Source organism: Heloderma suspectum, chromosome 2 (assembly GCF_057233095.1).
Source record: "Heloderma suspectum isolate Gila_16-S chromosome 2, 16-S_ref, whole genome shotgun sequence".
NCBI classification, from domain to species: Eukaryota; Metazoa; Chordata; class Lepidosauria; order Squamata; family Helodermatidae; genus Heloderma; species Heloderma suspectum.
The window spans coordinates 194,669,142-194,688,846 of NC_139459.1; the positions used below are offsets into that span (position 1 = coordinate 194,669,142).

At 44.2% G+C, this 19,705-nt stretch overlaps 1 protein-coding gene across 3 annotated transcripts in view; it reads left to right on the forward strand.

The window, feature by feature from the left end:
• Positions 1–1,629: 1,629 nt before the first annotated feature.
• DIP2B (DIP2 acetate--CoA ligase B (putative)) overlaps positions 1,630–19,705 on the forward strand; it is a 221,284-nt gene continuing 203,208 nt past the window's right edge. Inside the window, exon 1 of one of the 3 annotated variants that reach the window (XM_084837177.1) lies at positions 1,630–1,992. In XM_084837177.1, coding sequence (XP_084693303.1) covers positions 1,890–1,992 — 103 coding nt within the window. In that variant the 5' untranslated portion in view covers positions 1,630–1,889. The remainder of the gene's footprint in view (positions 1,993–19,705) is intronic. The other 2 variants (XM_084837179.1, XM_084837178.1) reach the window with 2 other exon arrangements.

Here is a 19,705-nt window from a genome sequence, read left to right on the forward strand (position 1 = left end):
CCGGAGTGTGCTCAAATTCATATTCATTGCATCGGTGATGCTATCTAGCCATCTCATCCTCTGCCGTCCCCTTCTCCTTTTGCCTTCAATCTTTCCCAGCATCAGGGTCTTTTCCAGGGAGTTTTCTCTTCGCATTAGGTGGCCAAAATACTTGAGCTTCAGCTTCAGTATCTGCCCGTCCAATGAGCACTCAGGGTTGATTTCCTTTAGGATGGACTGATTTGACCTCCTTGCAGTCCAGGGGACTCGTAAGAGTCTTCTCCAGCACCACAGTTCGAAGGCATCAATTCTTGGCGCTCAGCCTTCCTTATAGTCCAGCTCTCACAGCCATACGTTGCTACTGGGAAAACCATAGCTTTGATTATACGAATCTTTGTTAGGAAGGTGATGTCTCTGCTTCTTACTATGCTGTCTAGGTTTGCCATAGCTTTCCTCCCAAGGAGCAAGCGTCTTTTATATTTCATGGCTACAGTCACCGTCTGCGGTGATCTTGGAGCCCCAGAAAATAAAACCTGTGACTGCTGCCATTTCTTCCCCTTCTATATGCCAGGAAGTGATGGGGCCAGATGCCATGATCTTAGTTTTGTTAATGTTGAGTTTCAAACCAGCTTTTGCACTCTCCTCTTTCACCCTCAAGAAGAGACTCTTTAGATCCTCTTCGCATTCTGCCATTAGGGTGGTATAGTCTGTGTATCTGAGATTGTTGATAATTCTCCCGGCAATCTTAATTCCGACCTGTGATTCATCCAACCTGGCGTTTCTCATGATGTACTCTGCATATAAGTTAAATAAGCAGGACAACAATATACAGCCTTGTCGTACTCCTTTCCCAATTTTGAACCAATCGGTTGTTCCATCTCTGGTTCTTACTGTTGCTTCTTGACCCTCGTACAGGTTTCTCAGGAGACAGGTAAGGTGGTCTGGTACTCCCATCTCTTTAAGAATTTGCCAGAGTTTGTTGTGATCCACACAATCAAAGGCTTTAGCGTAGTCAATGAAGCAGAAATAGACATTTTTCTGGAATTCTCTTGCTTTCTCCATGATCCAGTGAACGTTGGCGATTTGATCTCTAGTTCCTCTGCCTCTTTGAAACTCAGCTTGTACTTCCGGTAGTTCTCAGTTCACATACTGATGAAGCCTAGCTTGTAGGATTTTGAGCATCACCTCGCTGGCATGTGAAATGAGCGCAATTGTAGGGTAGTTTGAACACTCTTTGGCGTTGCCCTTCTTTGGAATTGGAATGTAAACTGACCTTTTCCAGTCCTGTGGCCACTGTTGAGTGTTCCAAATTTGTTGGCATATTGAATGCAGCACTTTAACAGCATCATCTTTTAGGATTTTAAATAGCTCGGCTGGAATACTGTCATCTCCGCTAGCTTTGTTGTTACTAATGCTTCCTAAGGCCCACCTGACTTCCCTCTCTAGGATGTCCGGCTCAAGTTCAGTGACCGCACTATCATGGCTGTCAGGGACATTACGCTTGCCTAACAGCGAGTACGAAGGGCGCCATGTGCTTGTGGGAGCTGGCCAGTGGAGGGCACCCGCCGCCCAGCCCTGGCAGCTACGAGCGGCGCGCTGGGCCCGGCCCGGCCCGGCCCTGCCCTGCCCGAGGCGGCGCTTGTTTGCTTCGCACGGTGGTGTAGCTGCTGCTGGAGCCCGAGCTGGGCCTGTCCGCCTCTCCCATGTGACCTCCTCAGGCTCTCTCAGCGAGGAGGCGGAGGGCGACGACAACGACAACGAGGAAACTCAAGGAGAGGAAGGATTATGGCTATGGCGGCAGCCGCTGTTGCTGCTGCATTGCGCGGCAGGATCCGGAGCCCCCGGCGCTGAGGAGTTGCCCCTGCCGCCGCCGGCCGCCGCCGCCGAAGTCGGCCACTTTCTTTCCCATCATGGCTGAGCCGCCGGGCGGTAACGGCGCCGTCTCTCCTCCGGCCGGTTTGCCCCGAGAGGTCCGCGAGCAGCTCGCCGAGCTGGAGCTGGAGCTCTCGGAAGGTGAGCCCGTGACCAGGGCGGGATCGCAGAGAACGGAGGGGTCCCGAGCCCCCTTCTCTCCCCAATACGGTGGAATCCAGACTCTTGGCAGCGTTCCACGTCCCCGGGTGTGGAAGGCAGAGAGGGTATTTCTCCTTTGGCACGCGCTGCTGAATGGATTTCGTTTGAGGAGGGGGCGCCTGAGAGGAGAGGCCCATTCCACTTTCCCCCCGATCACGCGCTGTGTAACCTCCAGTTTTCCTGTTCTCTAGATACGGCGTTTACCTCTTTCTTTAGGGTTAGCGTGCATAGGTTGGATAAAGGATTAGATCAGTTGTGTGTGGGTTTTTTTAAAAAATGTTTTTTGGGGGCGTTAAGTATAGGCCTATCCTTTTAATTTGATGTTACTTTTCTGTCTTTTTTCACTTCTTTGCTGTGGATCCTTAATTTTTTCTTTCTCTGTCCTTTTTGGGGTTGCATCCATGAAATTTCCTTTTCTGCATTTCTCCCTTGGTAGTGAGTGTAAGCCTTGTACTGTGACATGCTACATTGTAAATTCTTTTTTGTATTTTTTGAAATCCTTTTCCTGCCATCTTAAGTACATAGAAATGGGTAGGCCACAGCTATATTGCCATCTTGCTCTTATTGTTATGGGGTTGGGTGTATTTGGGGTAGCTTCTCTAAATCTTCCCAGTTTTGCAGGAGGCAGTACTGTAGGGTGAGATCTGCAAATTCACTATATAGGTTTAAATCTTGTCTTGAGTGTTGGGCTTCCTTGTAGCACAACTGGCAGGCCAATTGTCTCTCTGGGTTGTTGCTGCACTTTCTGTACTCTTGTTTTGCTTATGGTTACTCAATAAAGTGATGTTATTGCAACCCACTTTACTGGTAAGGCTGGGCATCCCCTCAGTGATATGCAGTGCTGCCTGTCAAAGAGCATCATAGCTGGTGATTGAGCTTGTGGATTTGGATGGTATCTTGTATTTAGGGAGGTCACTGTTCGATGGGCTAGCTGCAGATCTTTTTATTATCTGAATTCCGCCACTGAGTTATACATCCATCTGCCTTTCAGCCCTCTTCTGGGATGATTTGTCACTTTCTACTGAGCTTGACAGTTTGGTAGGTAAGAACATATATATTATAGCCAGTTGACTTGACATTTTCTTTCATGGTCTCCACATTTGAAAGGTACTCCAAAAGCTGTCTTCAAGGTGGTGGTAAATCTTGCCTTTTCAGATGCCCTTAGGTAGTTTGCCTTAGGGAGCAGTAATCCTCTCCTATGTATTCTCAGGGAAGAGAGTTACTTGATCTTTCTCTCTCCCTCCCCCCTGCCCTTTGTATTGTAAATGTACCAATTTAATGTGTTTCATAGATCATTTCCTCTTTTACTTGCTGACATCTTGTGTATTGCAGTATCTCTTCCAAGAGAAAAACCAGTGGCTTATGGAAGGGGTGGTGGTGGATATATGTGGGTGAGGAGTCTTGGATAACAATGAGGGGTGGGGGGGGTCATAATGTGTTTTCCATGTGACTTGTGCAAGCTGCTTTATGCAGCTGTAATCAGTTAACACAAAGTTCCTGTTTATGCTGAAAACAAAACCTTAAATTGTGTTGGAGCCATAAATGGCACATTTCCTCTTCTTGTTTGTGGTTGCTTTTTGTTTTTATCTCCATGTTCAGTTTACTGCCTGCTGGCTGTTAGGCTATTGTCCTCAGTCCTCTTGAAAATGACACCCGTGGATGGTTTTTGTAGAACAGAAGAAACTGTGTTGAAGTTAAGATAATGAATTTCCATAGGGGAGAAAACAAAACATGTAGAACTCATTTTTATTGGGTCTCTTTGTCTGGTTTGCATTGGGAAGAATGTATGTGGGGCTTTCTTAAGAACCTGAGTACCAGTACCATTTGTGTTTCTGTAAACCCCATAGCTTTTTCTCATGAATACAAAGGTTTCAGAAGGGCGAATTCTCTTACCAGGGATAAGTTGCTTGGGTGCATAGGCCAGAATCTAAAAAGCTACATTAAACTAGTTCAAGGGCTTTCACTCATCTAGAGGAATTTTTCACTTTGAGCAGCACATCCCAAAGACACATCATAAACTGCTTTTGCTACCCTCCTTAATTCTTGTTTGTTTTTTGCCATGCAGCCTATGGTGATAGTGGTGGGGCTGCCATTCAAGAAAACATAGGTCCAAAGTGCATTTGGGCACACAGGACAAGTTGAATGGATATTTAGATCCTGTGTGCAGAAACAGATATGACTACCTGAAATATCATGGTGTATGGCAGCCTTTCCCAACCTGTGCTCTCCAGATGTTTTGTACTACAACTCCCTGCATTCCTGACCATTGACCATGGTGGTTGAAGCTGATGGTAGTTGAAGTCCAAAACATCTGGAGGGCCAAGTTGGGGAAGGCTGGTGTATGGTATGGCCTAGATATTGTTATACCATAAAATCTGTAAAAGGTAAGGTAAAGGTGTCCCCAACCAGTCGTGTCCGACTCTAGGGTGTGGTGCTCATCTCCATTTCTAAGCCGAAGAGCCAGCGCTGTCCGAAGACGCTTCCGTGGTCATGTGGCCGGCATGACTGAACACCGAGGTGCATGGAACGCTGTTACCTTTCCCGCCGAAGCGGTACCTATTTATCTACTTGCAATTTCTTGCTTTCGAACTGCTAGGTTGGCATGAGCTGGGACTGAAGACGGGAGCTCACTCCGTCACGCAGCACTCGGGTCTCGAACTGCTGTCCTGCCGACCTTCTGGTCTGCAGTTCAGCGTCTTAATTGTTTGTACTTCCTGAATGGTGTGTAAAGAATGTTCTGTAAGGACAATTCGAATTATTTTAATAGTATTAACCTGTAGAAAACCGTTATAAATAAGTGTCTGATTGTATTCCAATAATAATACCACAGTACATCTATATGGATTATTCAGGAATTATGCCCAATTTCTGCATAATTTATTCTTTATAAGCAGAATCACATTCTCCATACAGAGGATAATGATCAGCGCAACTGTGTAAGCATATCCCACAATTCTCTTCTGCCCAGCTTTGCTGAGTGGGAGCAGGATTCTTTCTGATATATAGACACACCCTTGGAAGAAATTTCTCTAATAAAAGTTATATGAACAGACAGTTCTGACAGAGGCAGCATACGTTTTTTATCTTTTAAAAGAGGAGTTGTACCTGTTTTGTTGCTTGCTTTAATTTTTTTTCTCCATAAGAACTTAATAGGAAATTTATAAGTCTAAGGGAGCAATCCTATCAAGATTGACGGTTGCCTCCAACCCCAGGGGTGACCGCCTATCCAGTGCAGGGCAGGAGGAGTGGTGAGGAGCAGATCTCCTCCTTGCTCCCCTGCTTTCACGGTGAGAAAGCAGATTTCGGCTATCTAGCTGCGTGACCTCAGATAGCCGAAGTGGCGGCCAGAGGGAAGTGGCGGCCAGAGACACATAGGATGTGTTGTACTGGTTTTCCACTTTCCCGCCCCGGCCTGCCCCTAGGAACGCCCATTTTTCCCCACTCCGTGCTCTTATGAGCATGGGACCAATCCGCACTACCTATGAGGCAGCGCAGGGGGGGGGGGGGGTTCTCCTGGAACCGACCTATCCTATGGCCGTCTAGCCACTGACTAGCAGCCTTAGGATTGCGGCCTAAAAGTCTTAATTTAGGACTCTGTTTATCAAGGCCTATTGCACTTGGCTTTCTTAATGGTCCTCACCCTCTTGGAGGTTTCAGGCCCTCAAAGGTCATTCTAGCTATATTGATATGTCACTTTGCAGCACACATAATTAGTTGGAAGCCTTTCAATACCAACTTTTATTTGGTCCAGCTCCATTCATAGGGACTCCATCTAAGCATTTAGCTTAGATCGGGTAATCCTGTCTTGTCTTAACTTTTGGTGAGTGTTGACAAAATGAAGTAATGAAAACGATTGTTCTCTTATGCTCTTTTGGATGAACTGTAAATTGCTGAACTTACTGGCACATTTAACTGCTGGGAAAACATTTTTAGATATTTTTGCAGCGTGTGTCATTTTACTTAGCTCTTTAAAAATATTTTTGCAGTTTAACCTTTTAATATTTACTGTTCTATGTTCTTAGGAAATCCCGTTTGTATGTGCAGCTTCTGATTTCGGAGCTGGAACTCATAGCACTGCAGTGCTTTTTCACATAGCCAGTGAGAATGCTAATTTATTATGAAAGCGTGTTGGCATAGTGATGTATGTGTGCAAATATGGCAGCCTGCATACCTTGCATATTGGTACTTCTCTGCTGCATTGTCAGTCACATGCTGCTTGTGATTGTCATTGACCTCAAGTTGTAGTAGTTCCAAAATCTATCTTCCCTATTTGAGTGCACACTTGGTTCTCACCTTGATTCACATTAGGGATATCTGTATTACAGATTTAAACCAATCTAAAAGTGATTTTCCCTCTCCAGGGAGTTCTGGCTCTTTGAGGAGCACTAGAGATTTCTGCCTGAGAATTTCAGCTCTCGTGATCAAACTGCAATTCCCAGGATTCTTTTTGGGGGAGCCATGATGCTTAAAGTATGGCAAAACCACTATAGATTTGTAGTAGATGTGTCCATCAAGAAGGGCCTGTTACTACATTGAGTAGTTATATTCTTGCTACTGATGCCTATTTGCAGTTCCTTGAATGTGAATGTATATGCAATCTGTGCTGTCTGCATATCACACCAGAAAATCAGTTGTAGGCATGACGTGAGTAAAACGGAACTGATTTGAAGAGGAATCAATTGACCCGTTTCAGCCTGTAGAAATGGGTGCAGATGAAAACTCCTAAATACGACCATAGATTATGTCCTGTAGTAGAGGCAGCTATATTCTTGTGGACTCTCTTGATTTTGTTTTAGCATAACTGGTTTATGTCCTCTTTCTGCTCTTCCTCACTTGCGCAATAATTGTAAAAAGGAAATGAGTAATGCCTGGGTTCTAAGGTCACATGGTCCACTTTCCCCACATCTTCCAGCTGTGCTGCTACAACTAGAAAGAGCAGTTCTAAAAAACCCCACTCCAGACAAAAATGGGGAAGTGCTGATAGTAGGTCCATGTGGCAGCAGTCTCCATCACCCAGGAGTGCATGAGGCTTGGCTTCCTCTACCAGCAGTGGGAGAGAGAGGTGTGCCCTGTGCAATATACAGGAGAAAAGTTGTGGATTGCGTTCCAACTTTCCTCTGTACAGATTAAAAGGGATCTGGTTCTTTTCATCATCTTGTTTCATCAACAGTTATCTCATTTTTTTCACGGTGAGGTTACTGTTTACTTTGTGGGTGTTTCCAGTAAGGACTTTGAATAGGCAATGATAGCAGCCATGTGTTTCCATTTCATTTCTGAAGGGGGAAGAGGAGTTGGCCCAGCATGGGTGGAAATATTACTGTGGCTCCAGCGGAATACTGTAGGTGCTTCCAGATGAGGCTTTTACTGTGCAATCGTCCTGCCTCATTCATAGAATTTTATAGGAAGTCTAGATGATGACATCTTCCACTTGTAACTCTCCCAGGTTTTCCCACTGCTTCTTGCATCTCTTTTCTTATCACAGAAAATCCATTAAGCAAGGAAAGGTAAGACACCTGCACAACATCTTTTGGTAGCAGTAGGAGCAATTAATTCAGAAGCACCTTATATGGACCCCATATGACTGGCAGTAGGGCTAGTGACACTGGTGTTGTTAAGTGAAACATCTGGGTGGGAGCTGTTCTCAGGATCACTTCATAGTTAGCATTCTGATAATCTCAGCTTCCACTTTCAAAGTTGAATTAAACTTCTAGCTCTCTAGTCATCACTGTGTGGAAATGTTTGGCAATGTGCACACACTGTTTGCTAGGAAAATAAGCAAGTCTTCTTGTAAGTCAAGGTATGGGGCCTACAGGTTGGAACATTTCATCCCACTGTCTCTTTTCCTCAGGACTTCATTCATTCATTCATTCATTTCCTGCTTCTTTTCCTTCTAGCATTGTATGGCTGCCGAAATACTTTAATAATTCACCCAATGTTTCCATGTACTTATTTAAATTGTGCTACTTTATGCTGATATCCACAATTTACTTATATTATTCATACATAATTTGGGTTTGCTCGTTGCAGAATTTGGTGGGGAGGTGTGCTTTTGTACAATTCAGGGCACCTGACTTTAGGACCTTACAGTGAGTACATATTTATCCTGTGGAGTCAATAGAATTGTTATGGGAGATTTAAAAAATTGTAAAAACAAATTTAATCTGTCATTAATTGTGAGTGTTAGTTTGGGTCTTGCATTGTTTGACTTGGCTTATTAAAGCTATTAACCCCGGGGGGGCATTGAAGCACCAAGTATCTGGATGTCTTGCTACTTAACAGACTGCAAAAAGTTGTTGCTTACTTTTTTAAATTTCTGCTTTGCTCTTTCCCTGTGGACTGTTTACTGTCTCTGGTGAATTGCTAGAGTTACTTAACTTTAGGCTACTCCTGCTACTTGATTTTTTTTAACATTCATAACTCAGCCAAGAAAAATGCAGTGTAAAAAATCTATCAGGCATGGTCCATACTAGAGAGGTGCTGCATCAGCATGTGGGCTGCAGCAAAATGGAGCAGAAGGATTATCTTAAATAATGACCCCAAATAGAAAAATCATAGCTTGCAGTAATAAGGCTGCCTTTGAGAATGTTCTGTGAGTTTAAAGGTGCAGTGCAAAGTATGCTTTGGTAGATGGTTTACATGTCCTTCAGCACAGAATGAAAATGGCAGAAGTCCTGTTCTTGGGTGCTCCTGAATCCTAGAAAGAAGAGAAGACCGCTTACTAATCTTTCTTCTGAGAGAAGTATTCCTGCGGTAGTCTCCATTGTAGTAGAAAACTATACTCCACTCCTAAAAGCTCCAGATGGCGCTGCAAGGGCCAGCTCCCTGCAAGGGCCCTCTTTCCCCCAATATGCAGCTTCACGTGAGTAGAGGACATAGCCTTTCCCAACTGGCTGGTAGAGGATGGCATCATAGGCTTGTTTCAGCAAACTGCACTCCAATTCCTGAAACAAGCAGGGCTGAGCCCATGAATTAAGTGTGGGAGGAAGCCCTGAAAAGGAGGAAGGCGCTAGGTGGAAGGAGAAGATTTATTTATTTACTTAAAATATTTCTTGGCCACCTTTCAGGGCAGAAGCCCTTCCAAGGTGGCTTACAATGATAATATACATAAAAATAATTAAAATATTAAAAGTGATAAAAATATAAAAATAAAAACAATAAAAGCCAACAATAAAAATAACGATGTTAAGATCAGTAACAGCAACAATAGCAGTCGTATCAATAGAAGGCCAATGTAAAATAATATGTTTTCAAGGCCTTAAAAGTCTGCAATGACGGAGCATGGTGGATCCGATGGCAGCTTGTTCCAAAGGTGTGGGGCCACTGCAGAGAAGGCCCTCTCACATGTGGTCAACCACCTGACTGCTCTCACAGGTGGGCATATGAGAAGGGCCTCTCTTTCTGATCTTAAAGTGCGGGCAGGCTGATATGGGTGTAGGCTGTCCTTCAAGTAACTTGGTCCCAAACCATTTAAGGCTTTAAAGGTCAAAACTAGCAATTTGAATTGGGCTCAGAAACGCACCGGTAACCACTGCAGCTAGCGCAGTATAGGCGTTATATGATCGAATCGCCTCACCCCAACAATACTCGGGTGGACGCATTCTGCACAAGCTGGAGTTTCTGAACTGTCTTCAAAGGCAGCCCCATGTATAGCGCATTACAGTCGTCCAACCTGGATGTGACTAGTGCGTGGATAACTGAGGCAAGGTCCATCCACTCCAGATAGGGCTGCAGTTGGCATACCAGCCTAAGTTGGTAAAAAGCACTCCTGGACACCACAGCCACCTGGGCTTCCCCAGTTAGCTCAGAATCCAGGAAGACTCCCAGACTGTGTACTTGGTCTTTCAGGGGGAGTGCAACCCCATCTAAGACCAGTTGTAAACCTCCTCCTGAAGTAATTGGTTTCCCAACCCACAGCACCTCTGTCTTGTCTGGATTAAGTTTCAGCTTGTTCACACTCATCCATCCCAAAACAGCTTTCAGACACTGGTTCAAGAGTTCCACAGTCTCCCTGGGATGTGCAGATGGAAATGAGGTAGAGCTGAGTATCACCTGCATATTGATGATATTTCAGCCCAAACCTCCTGATGACTTCCCCCAGCGGTTTCATGTAGATGTTAAAAAGCATGGGGGTCAAGATAGAACCTTGTGGCACCCCACAGGCTAATGGCCATGGGGTTGAACCAGAGTCCGCCAGCACTACCTTCTGAGACTGCTCCTCCAGAAAGGACCGGAACCACTTTAAAACTGTGCCTCCCAGCCCAGTCCAGATAAACAGTCTAGAAGGATACCATGGTTGATGGTATCGAAAGCTGCTGAGAGGTCCAGAAGAACCAACAGGGTTGCCCTCCCCCCATCCATTCCCCAGCGTAAGTCATCAACCAGGGCGACCAAGGCTGTTTCTGTTCCATAACCGGGCCTGAAACCTGATAGGAATGGATCTAAATAATCAGTTTCATCCAAAACTGCTTGGAGTTGTGAGGGTACCACATGCTCCAGCACCTTGCCCAAGAATGGCAAATTTGACACAGGGTGGTAATTATCTGGAACCATAGGATCTAAATGTGGTTTCTTCAGCAAGGGCCTCACCACAGCTTCTTTCAAAGCTGCGGGGACCTTGCCGTCCCTCAAGGAGGCATTTACCACCTCTGAGGTCCAGATATTCATCCCAGCTCTGGCAGATTTCACAAGCTAGGATGGGCAAGGATCTAAAGGGGCAAGTAGTAGGCCTCAGTCCTCCAAGCAGTTTGTCCACATCCGCAGGTTTCACAAGTGAAAGGTATCCATAACGTGACTAGATGGTGCACAAGCCCCATCCATATCAGACTCTGTCAAAACAGTGTCATCCAAGTCAGCGCGAATACAAGTGATTTTATCTGCAAAGTGTCTGGCAAATTGTTCGCAGCGGACCTTTGAGAGTTCGAGTTCTTGTGTTCCAAGGTCTAAACCCAAGAGGCCTTTAACCAAATGAAAGAGCTCCACTGGACGACACTGAGCAGATGCAGTGGGGTGGAGAAGTAGGATTTCTTCCATCACCACCACAGAATAAGATTGCAAGTGGATTCTTACCTGTGTTCGATTGTATTCGTTCCGAGTCTTTTGCCATTTGCGCTCTAATCGTTGACACAGTTATTTCATTGCCCTCAGCTCCTCAGAATACTAAGGAGCTGACACAGATGAGATGGGCTCATTTGATAAACAAGGCAGCTACAGTTTGTCTTTGGACAAGTTGAAAGGTTCCTTATAGCACAGGTGAAGAACCTCTTTCAGCCCAAGGACCACATTCCATTTTGTGCAATCCATTTAGAATACTGTCTAAGCCAACCCATCCAGAACCTTCTGGCAATCAAGCTTGCTTACTTGGAGACCAGCAAGAAGGTTAGGAGGGAGAAATCTCAGGATAGTTAGCCCTTCTTTTTATTGCTTTGGCTTTCTTTTAATCACAGAGCAAGTGATTGGCTTGGTCTTATGGGGGACTAGCTAGGCTTTCACTTCTAGCTCTGCTAGAAGTATTGATACAGAAGCAACACATTTGAGGCCATTACATGCCTCCCCACATCTATGGAAGGAGAACTGGTAACAACCTATAACTCCATTTGATCTATCCCACCCTCCACCCCGCCTTTCCCAGCCAATCTGTATATCTCCTGCATTTCTTAGGGTTTCCGTTCATACATGCTATAACAGCTGCAACCTGTGTCTTCTGTAGGAAAAAATACTGTGTCCCATGGCCACAAAATCTGAACCTTTTCAGCCTATCTAGATCTGATGCCAGCCAGCAGACCTGTCTTGCTAACCTTTTAGAATCCTTTGAGAGTGTCATCAAGCATGTGGGTCCAGGTGATCTGGTAGGCTAGCCTTCCCTAACCTGGTGCCCTCCAGATGTGTCAGGCTGCCATGCTCAGAATCCCTCAGCCAGCTATGGGGGATTCTGGTAGTTGAAGTCCAGCCCATCTGGAGGTCACCAGGTTGGGGAAGACTGTGGTAGACATTATTTCCTTGGACTTTGAAGAAAGCTTTTGACAAAGTTCCTTACCACAGTCTCCTGAGCAAAATTAGCAGTCATGGGATAAGGGGGAGGCCTTCCTTTGGACTGATAACTGGTTAAAGAACAGAAACCAGAGAGTGGGAACAAATGATCAGGTCTCACAACGGAGGGATGTAAGCAGTGGAGTCTCCCAGTGAGCCGTATTTGGGCTGATGCTTTGTAACTTGTGAATAAATCGTCTGTTAACTTAAGGGTGAGCGGTGAGGTGGCCAAGTTTTCTGATGACACCAGATTATTTAGGGTGCTTAAAACAAAAAGGGATAGTGAAGAGCTCCAAAAGACCTTTCCGAATTGGTGGAATGGGTAGTAAAATGATGAACATGGATTAATGTAAGCCAGTGTAAAGTGATGCACATTGGGGCAACCCCCCCTAACTTCACCTGTACAAATGTTAGCTTGAGCATGAGTCGAAGCCGTTATCTCTGCCTTTCCCAATCTGATGCCCTCCAGATCTTTGGACTACAACTCCCAGCATTCCTGACCAATGGCCATGTTGACTGGGTCTGATGGAAGTTGTAAGCCAAAACATCTGAAAGGCACCAGGTTGGAGAAGGCTGCTCTAAGTGATTGGGAGCACTGCTTTATCAGAGTTCCTGATCACACAGATGCTTCTACTCACGTTCTAGTCAATGTGTGTAGAAACCTCTTCAGACCTTCCCACTCAAGTTGGGAAGGTCAGGGACTGAGAGAGCACGGCCAGTGCATGGGGGAAGTTAGGGGCGAGGCCAGTGTGCACGTCCCAGTCTCCCATGATGTGTTGGAGTATGCTGTTCACACATAAAGCCTGAAGAGAGCTCATGTTGCCCTGGAAATGGGTGATGAGGTGTTCTGTAAATCTGTTCACGGGGGGCGGGGGTGTTCATGTGCTGCTTTGAAGCAAGATGTGCACTTCTTGTGCACCTGTTGCTTCTCTAACTTTATTTGAGGGTATTTAAAGTGTATTAATGGATTGTAGGAATGTGACCGCAATTTAAAAAACAAAAACAAAAACTGGCTGTGGTGATATTTAAAAATTGGCTGCTGTTTTCCTTCTTTCCCCCCCTTCTGACTTGAGTATATTTTCTCTTTATAGCTACGTTTTTCTGTCTATAAGTTCAGAACTCCATAATAGTAACAATGGGAAATGCTACTTTGCATTTTCTGCTTCTGTTTTTAACAAGCTAATGTCTTTAACCTGTGTGAATGGTATTGATTTTTCCTTCTTTGTTTTCTTTTCCAGTTCAATTAAGAACAAGACAAGTTTCATGTTTCTGTTACTAATCGGAAATCTTGTTTTCCTCTCAGCCAGAATCTGAAATGTAGTGTTGGTGGCCAGTCCGAGATCCCTTTCCCTAAAATGGGCAATTACAAAAAATCACTATGTCCCTCCTTATGTTTGTGCTTCTTGGGTTCATTCAGGATCAAATACAAAACAATGCATGTATTCTATGCTAAACAAATTAAAATTCTGCATCCAGGAAGTTCAAATACCATGATTGGAAAAATCTGAATTTTGCAACCTGTATAAATCAGGCAGATGTTCATAATTCTTTTTATTTATCATAATTTTGGTTTTGGAGGGAGCAATCCTATGGCTGCTAGACAGCGGCTAGACGGCCATAGGATATGCTGTTTTCCGGGAAAACTGACCTCCCCCCATGTCCGCGCTACCTTCGAGGCAACGCGGAGAAGCCCCGTCCTCCACACTCAGAATAGGAGCATGGAGTGGCTGAGAAGGGGCGGGGCTGTGGGTGTTCCAGGGTGGGGAGAGCGAAACTGCATGTATGACACATCCTATGTGTTGTACAGCAGCCTCCTCTCCCACTCGACCCCCCCGCAGCTAGACAGCCAAAAATGGCTGTCTAGCAGAAAAAGCAGGGCAGGAGAGGCATGGCTGTGCTTCTCCTGCCCTGCTTTGGATAGGCGGTTGCCTCTGAGTTCGGAGGCGGCCGCCTATCTAGATAGGCTTGCGCCCTAAATAAATGACACAGGAAGGCAGCTATACAGGGTACTGCAGCCCTGCCTTCAATCCCTGGAAATCATACAGTGCAATCCTGTTCATATTTACTTGGAAATAAGTCCCAGTGTGTTCAGTGAGATTTACTCCAATGTAAGCGTGTCCAGGATTGAAGCCTTTGGCTTCAAGCCAATGTTGTGTGAGCTGACATTCCCTTGATCTCCTCCCCCTGCAACCCTCCGCACACCTCGCAGATCTGCTCTGCATGGTCCCCCAACCCTTCAGAACAGATTGGCCGGTGGGGGGCAGGGCACAGAATGCTGTTTTGCCAGCAATTTCTGTTCCGCTGGTGGATGACCGGGGTTAGATACAGCCTTTTGTTAGGCAACACTGTTTTCTCAGATATTAGCAGGCAGTGTCTGTACATTTTTAAAGGATATCTATTTGTCCAAAAGGGCTAGAATTTTTTTTTCTTATTTAAAGAAATAAATGGGAGCTGAGATCCTTTGGAAACTGAATTCTGCACCCAGTCCCATATTCTGTGGGTTTTGAGTGTTCTTGCAGAATGATGACCCACACACAGTTCTGTCTATTATTCACCGGATTAGAGTATGTCCAGTTTAATTTTCACTTGTAAGTATATTGGTCACTGGTGTAGTAGCTAATCTGGGGTGGGGGTGGGGATTTATAAAAAGCAGTGTTCGGACTCCATTTAGAATCAGAAAACTGTTCCCTTTTTTGGCAAACAGTATGAAATTATTTGGTGCAGGTCTGAGTAAAAATCAGTCTGCACACAGACCAAACCTCTGTGGATTTTTTGTAACTTCCTAATGACAGAAGAATGGAATCAGTAATATGTTCTCACAATTCTGAGGTCAAAAACAAATGTTTTCCATCATTGCCACATATGGTTGTAAGGATAAGCCAGAATTGCTGCCTGATCGTCCCCGCTTGGCTCCTCCTGGCAGTGGGAGCAGCTAATCTAACTACAAACCATGCAGGTTGGGAATGATGGGAGTCATAGTCCAAAATATCTGGAAGGCACCAGGTTGGAGAAGGTTGCTGGAAGACATTGTGGTTAAGGAAACATGTGACATGATGTCATATCATAAGTTTCCTTGGACCTGCTTCATATTATTGGCTGCCACTGGTGTTGGAATGTGGAGACAAACAGTGTGGTGATGTTGCTTCATGTGTTTCCTTAGCTTTGCTTTATGGGGGGCGGGGCGGGGAATGAGGGTGAACTCCCATTGGGTTGCTATTTTCAGCAGCAATCCCTTGATCACCATGACATCTTGTTTTGGTCTTAGTTGAAGTATGCTGATGTCAGTGTAAAAGGTGCCCCTGGGACCTTTGCCAAGGTGATTTGGCTAGGTCTTAAATAATTTCAAAGACCATGCCTTTTTATAACACCTGTAGAACTCCCCATAAAAAGTGGTGTCTTGTTGCCAAGGGACTGTGCTTAGTCCTTTTGCGATGTGCTCTAGTTTCCCTCATAATGTTGACATAGCTCTTGTGTTTCTGGTGTGTCAGTTTGATTGCTTTAAGTTAGGAACTAGCAGCTCTGATGTTCCCCAAATGGGACAATTGCCGCAGGTTAAAAAAAGAAGAAAAAATCTGATGAATAAGATGCTTTAAAGGAAGGAGAGAAGTGGGAACCAGCATCCTCTGTGTCAGTCTCTGTGGGCAGTTGTCCGGGGCCAGGGAGAGCACCAAGGTGATGCTGCCTTTGTAATTATAATCCACATATGTACAATATAGTCTGTAAGGTAGTTGCCTCTATGAGAGGTGAGATAATGATAATTACAGGACTGTGACATGATCAAGCATGTTCCTTTCCCAGATGCTTCTTTGTATACATTTAGGTCTGGAATCCTTAAATATTGATGTGTAGAAATATGTGCCACCTGATACTCTAGATTTTAAACAGCCACCTGATTTAGGCAATCTTTATTTCCATGACTTGGGGTACATATACAGCAATCTACTTGGCTGTGTAATAATAAAAAGAACGGCAATGTGCTTACTCTGCAGTCTGAGTTCTGTGCCCAGAAAAAATTATGCAAATTAAATAAATATGCACTGATTTGGCATAATCTTTTCTCTCTCCAAGGTTCAAATAAATTGGGTTTTTCTTGGCAAGGATTGCAGCAGAAGCGGGGGTAAATGTGAATTAGAAATGTGCAGAAGTGGGAAAGTAATAGTTATAAAATACAGTTAATAGAAGCCTGAGGAATGAAAAAACAGTTGCATAGGCACTGCACAACCCTCTTGACAAAACCCTGTGTAAAGCTCCGCTTGGTTGGGGCAGGGCTTTGCAAATTAACTTGCTAGGTTGTGAGTGGAACAGACTCTTTTCCTCTGGCAACCACCCCTTCCCCAACTCTCTGTGAACGTAGATAACTTGGGGAAGGGGAGGAGCTGGTCTCTTCCCTTCTTGTTTGTTTTGCAGAAGCAAAGTGAGTCTCTTGCTGCTTCCTCAAAAGCACAGCACAAAGCAAGCTTGACCACAGAGGAGTTGGGGGACAAGAGAGGGTTTGCTTGGGCCAGTGGTAATCACAACGATAGGTGGTTAGTAGCCAAGCTAAAACTTAATGCTTTGGGTTGCTTAACGGATGCAAGTCAACATATCTCAGATACTTTCTGTATAACAGTGAAGCCCAGAAACTTGCCTTTTCCTTAAAAAATAAAGCTGAGAGTGCCAGATTCTCAGACTGCTGCCTGAATCCATGGATGTGGATGTTTCCTTGTTTCTCAGTGCATTGTCAGGCATGGGCTGTACTTCTGTTCTAAGCTGGTTTGCACTAACCATACTTATTTGAGTTGCTACAGTTTTGAGAGTCAGCTGCTTGTTAGCAAAGTTTGTGCGACAACTGTAGGCAAAGCCAGGCTAACCCAAGGTGCCTGTTAGTCTTCATAGGTGTGCCCTCAAAACAATGCCAGAATACTTGTATGTGCAGGTTGCTGGCATTATAACCATAATTTAGTCTGTTTGGATAGGTAGTTACTATTTGTTATGGCCCTAATGGTGGATGTTGCAGCTGACAACACAGTGAGAACTAGTAAAGCATAGTGGCTAAAAGACTATACTGTGAAAAAGGAACACTCTACTTCTGTTCTTGCCTCTCACATAAACTTGCTAGGCAACTGTAAAGTTAAACTAGATATGACATTAACTATGTCTTTGAATTCTGTGCTTGGGATTCTTCTTAAAAAAAAAGAATCTGACAGCAGCTACAATCCCCCCCCCCCCCCCGGATCGAGACCCTATTGCAGGGTCTGTGTGTTTGCGAGTTTAACCCATTTCCCCATGGTATTTTTCTGCTGAAAATCACCCTCAAAGCTGCTATTTGTATCAGCTTTCTTTTTAATCCTCCTCCAACATTGCACACTGTTGTCCTGAACCTGTGGCTGCTGTTGGGTGTTTTTTTTATGTGGCTAATGTCTAATTTAACCTTTGAGTAAACTACAACTACAACTACTGCTCACAGCCTCAGCCCTATCTGCATTATCTAGAAAATAATATTGACCCTACAGGGTTGTAAGAATACTAAAGTAATTATGTGAATTTGTTTGGATGCTCTAAAAAGTATCATATAACTGCTAAATATGAAAGGATTTTGCTGCTAAAGCAAGTAATCTCCCATGTACAAACCAGTGCCAGTTAACTCTTTCTTGGTTGCTGTCCACCCCTAAAGTTTTCTAGTTTCTGCACAATCCACCAACTGCTATTCAGGTATTTTTCTCCATGCTATTGTATAAACAATATTTCCCACTATGTAATAATAGCAAAGGTAAGCAATTTGATGCTCTCCAGATGTCTTGGGCGACAACTCCCATCTGCCCTAACCAGCATGGCCAGTGATCAGGGATTATGGGAGTTGTAGTCCAAAATATCTGGAGGGCACTGGGTTCTCTACCCCTGATATATAGTATTCCTCACTATGTTATAAAACATCTTGCTTTATCATTGCTTTCTTGTCATAGTAGTGACATTTCTAGCATAGCCTGTGCTGAAGACTGTTTTCTGTGCAATCATATTGGGGCATTTCCTGGTTCTTTTTCAAAAGATAACAGGATGTGGCTTTCTACACTACAGACAAGTTTAGAAATCCATCAAGTAGTTTGACATCCCTTCATAATCATACTCCAAACACGTACAGCTGTGATCTAGTCTATATATGTATATTTGTGGTCTGGTCAAGACACAAAAAACCCATCCTCCTTTAATGTACATGCTCTTTGCGGTGAGTTTATACATCACTATGGGAGGCAATTGTGGGAGGAGAACTAGAGAAGTCGAATCAAAAGAGGAACTTAAGAACGCAAGGAGTACAGATGATGAAAGGATATTACCGCCTCGAATGTGGCTCTTTAATACAAACCATCACCCAGCCTTCAGCAGGAGTAATGTACAGTAATGTAAAATGGGGAAAACTGAATGGTGATAGCTGTAAACATACTCAACCTGAATGATGAACTTGCAGTTACATTAGTTAAACACACACACATGTGAGTTAATAGCAGGCACAGTCCCCCAATTTTTGTTGGGTTTTGTGGAGTAGGGGTTTAACTGTTTCTTCACTAGCCTTTATCCTGAAATCCCCACCACCACCAAAATTGCTATTAACCCTGGTGGTTTGTAGGGTGACTTCATTGGAACCATGGTAGAGGAGATAAAGGTTAACCCCCCTCTCTGGGATCCCAGTGAAAATTAGGGGGGCCCTGTGCCTGTGTTGAGCGGTGTGTTTTTTAAGACTAATGCAACTGCAGGTTATGTTTTTCATTTATTTTTGCCCTGAGACAGAATTGGTGCAGTGGCTGACTTGCTGGAAGTATTTTGAAACATTGAGCTTTTACTGCAGGGACTGATGTTTAGAGCAAAGGTAAGACAGTGAATTGAAATGAAATGGGGGTTGGAGGTTACATTAAAGTATCCTGAGGACAAATGAGTATTTGTGGTATTGATATAATTTAAAAAGATAATTTGGTCCTGCCCAGAGAAGATGGCTAATCCTTACATTTGGAATATTTTAAAAAAAAATATGCAACAGCAGTTTGATTAGGGCTGGGTCTGGTTCCATTCAGGGGAGGAATAGGGAAACTTCAAAGCCTTTAGGTGCAAAAGGATTTATTATCAGCTTAGCTGTTAAGGGTTTCTGACCATTCAACTTCTTCCTCAGCAGAAACTACAATATTTCATTAGTAATAGAACAGTTGTCCTAGTGCTAAAACAAAAAGCTTCTAAAAGTTTAATCTGCAGAGCAGGTGAATGAATTTTCTTGCACCTACTGGCTTTACTGTTTCGCCATTCTTCTGCTGTGTGATATGGTGATGCTCACATTGCGATTCTATTCATGGGACTGGGAAGAAGGCTGGGAGTAGGTAAGGTCAAAGAACAAATACCATTGCATTTCTTAAGCAGGATATACATTTATGGAGCACACTAGATAGCATAAATTCAACTTTACCATATTGCCAGTACTCGAGGGATAGAGGGAAGGTTGTTAACGATGCTGAGTTGTTGTGTCGATAATGTTAAGAAATGAGAATGATAACCTGATTTATGGGTCAGAGGAATGATTCAGTGTTTCTAGACTAGGTCATACATTTCCTTCATACTCCACCCTTCCTTGTGAATTATTCAGTCTACTGCACAACTCCTACTGATG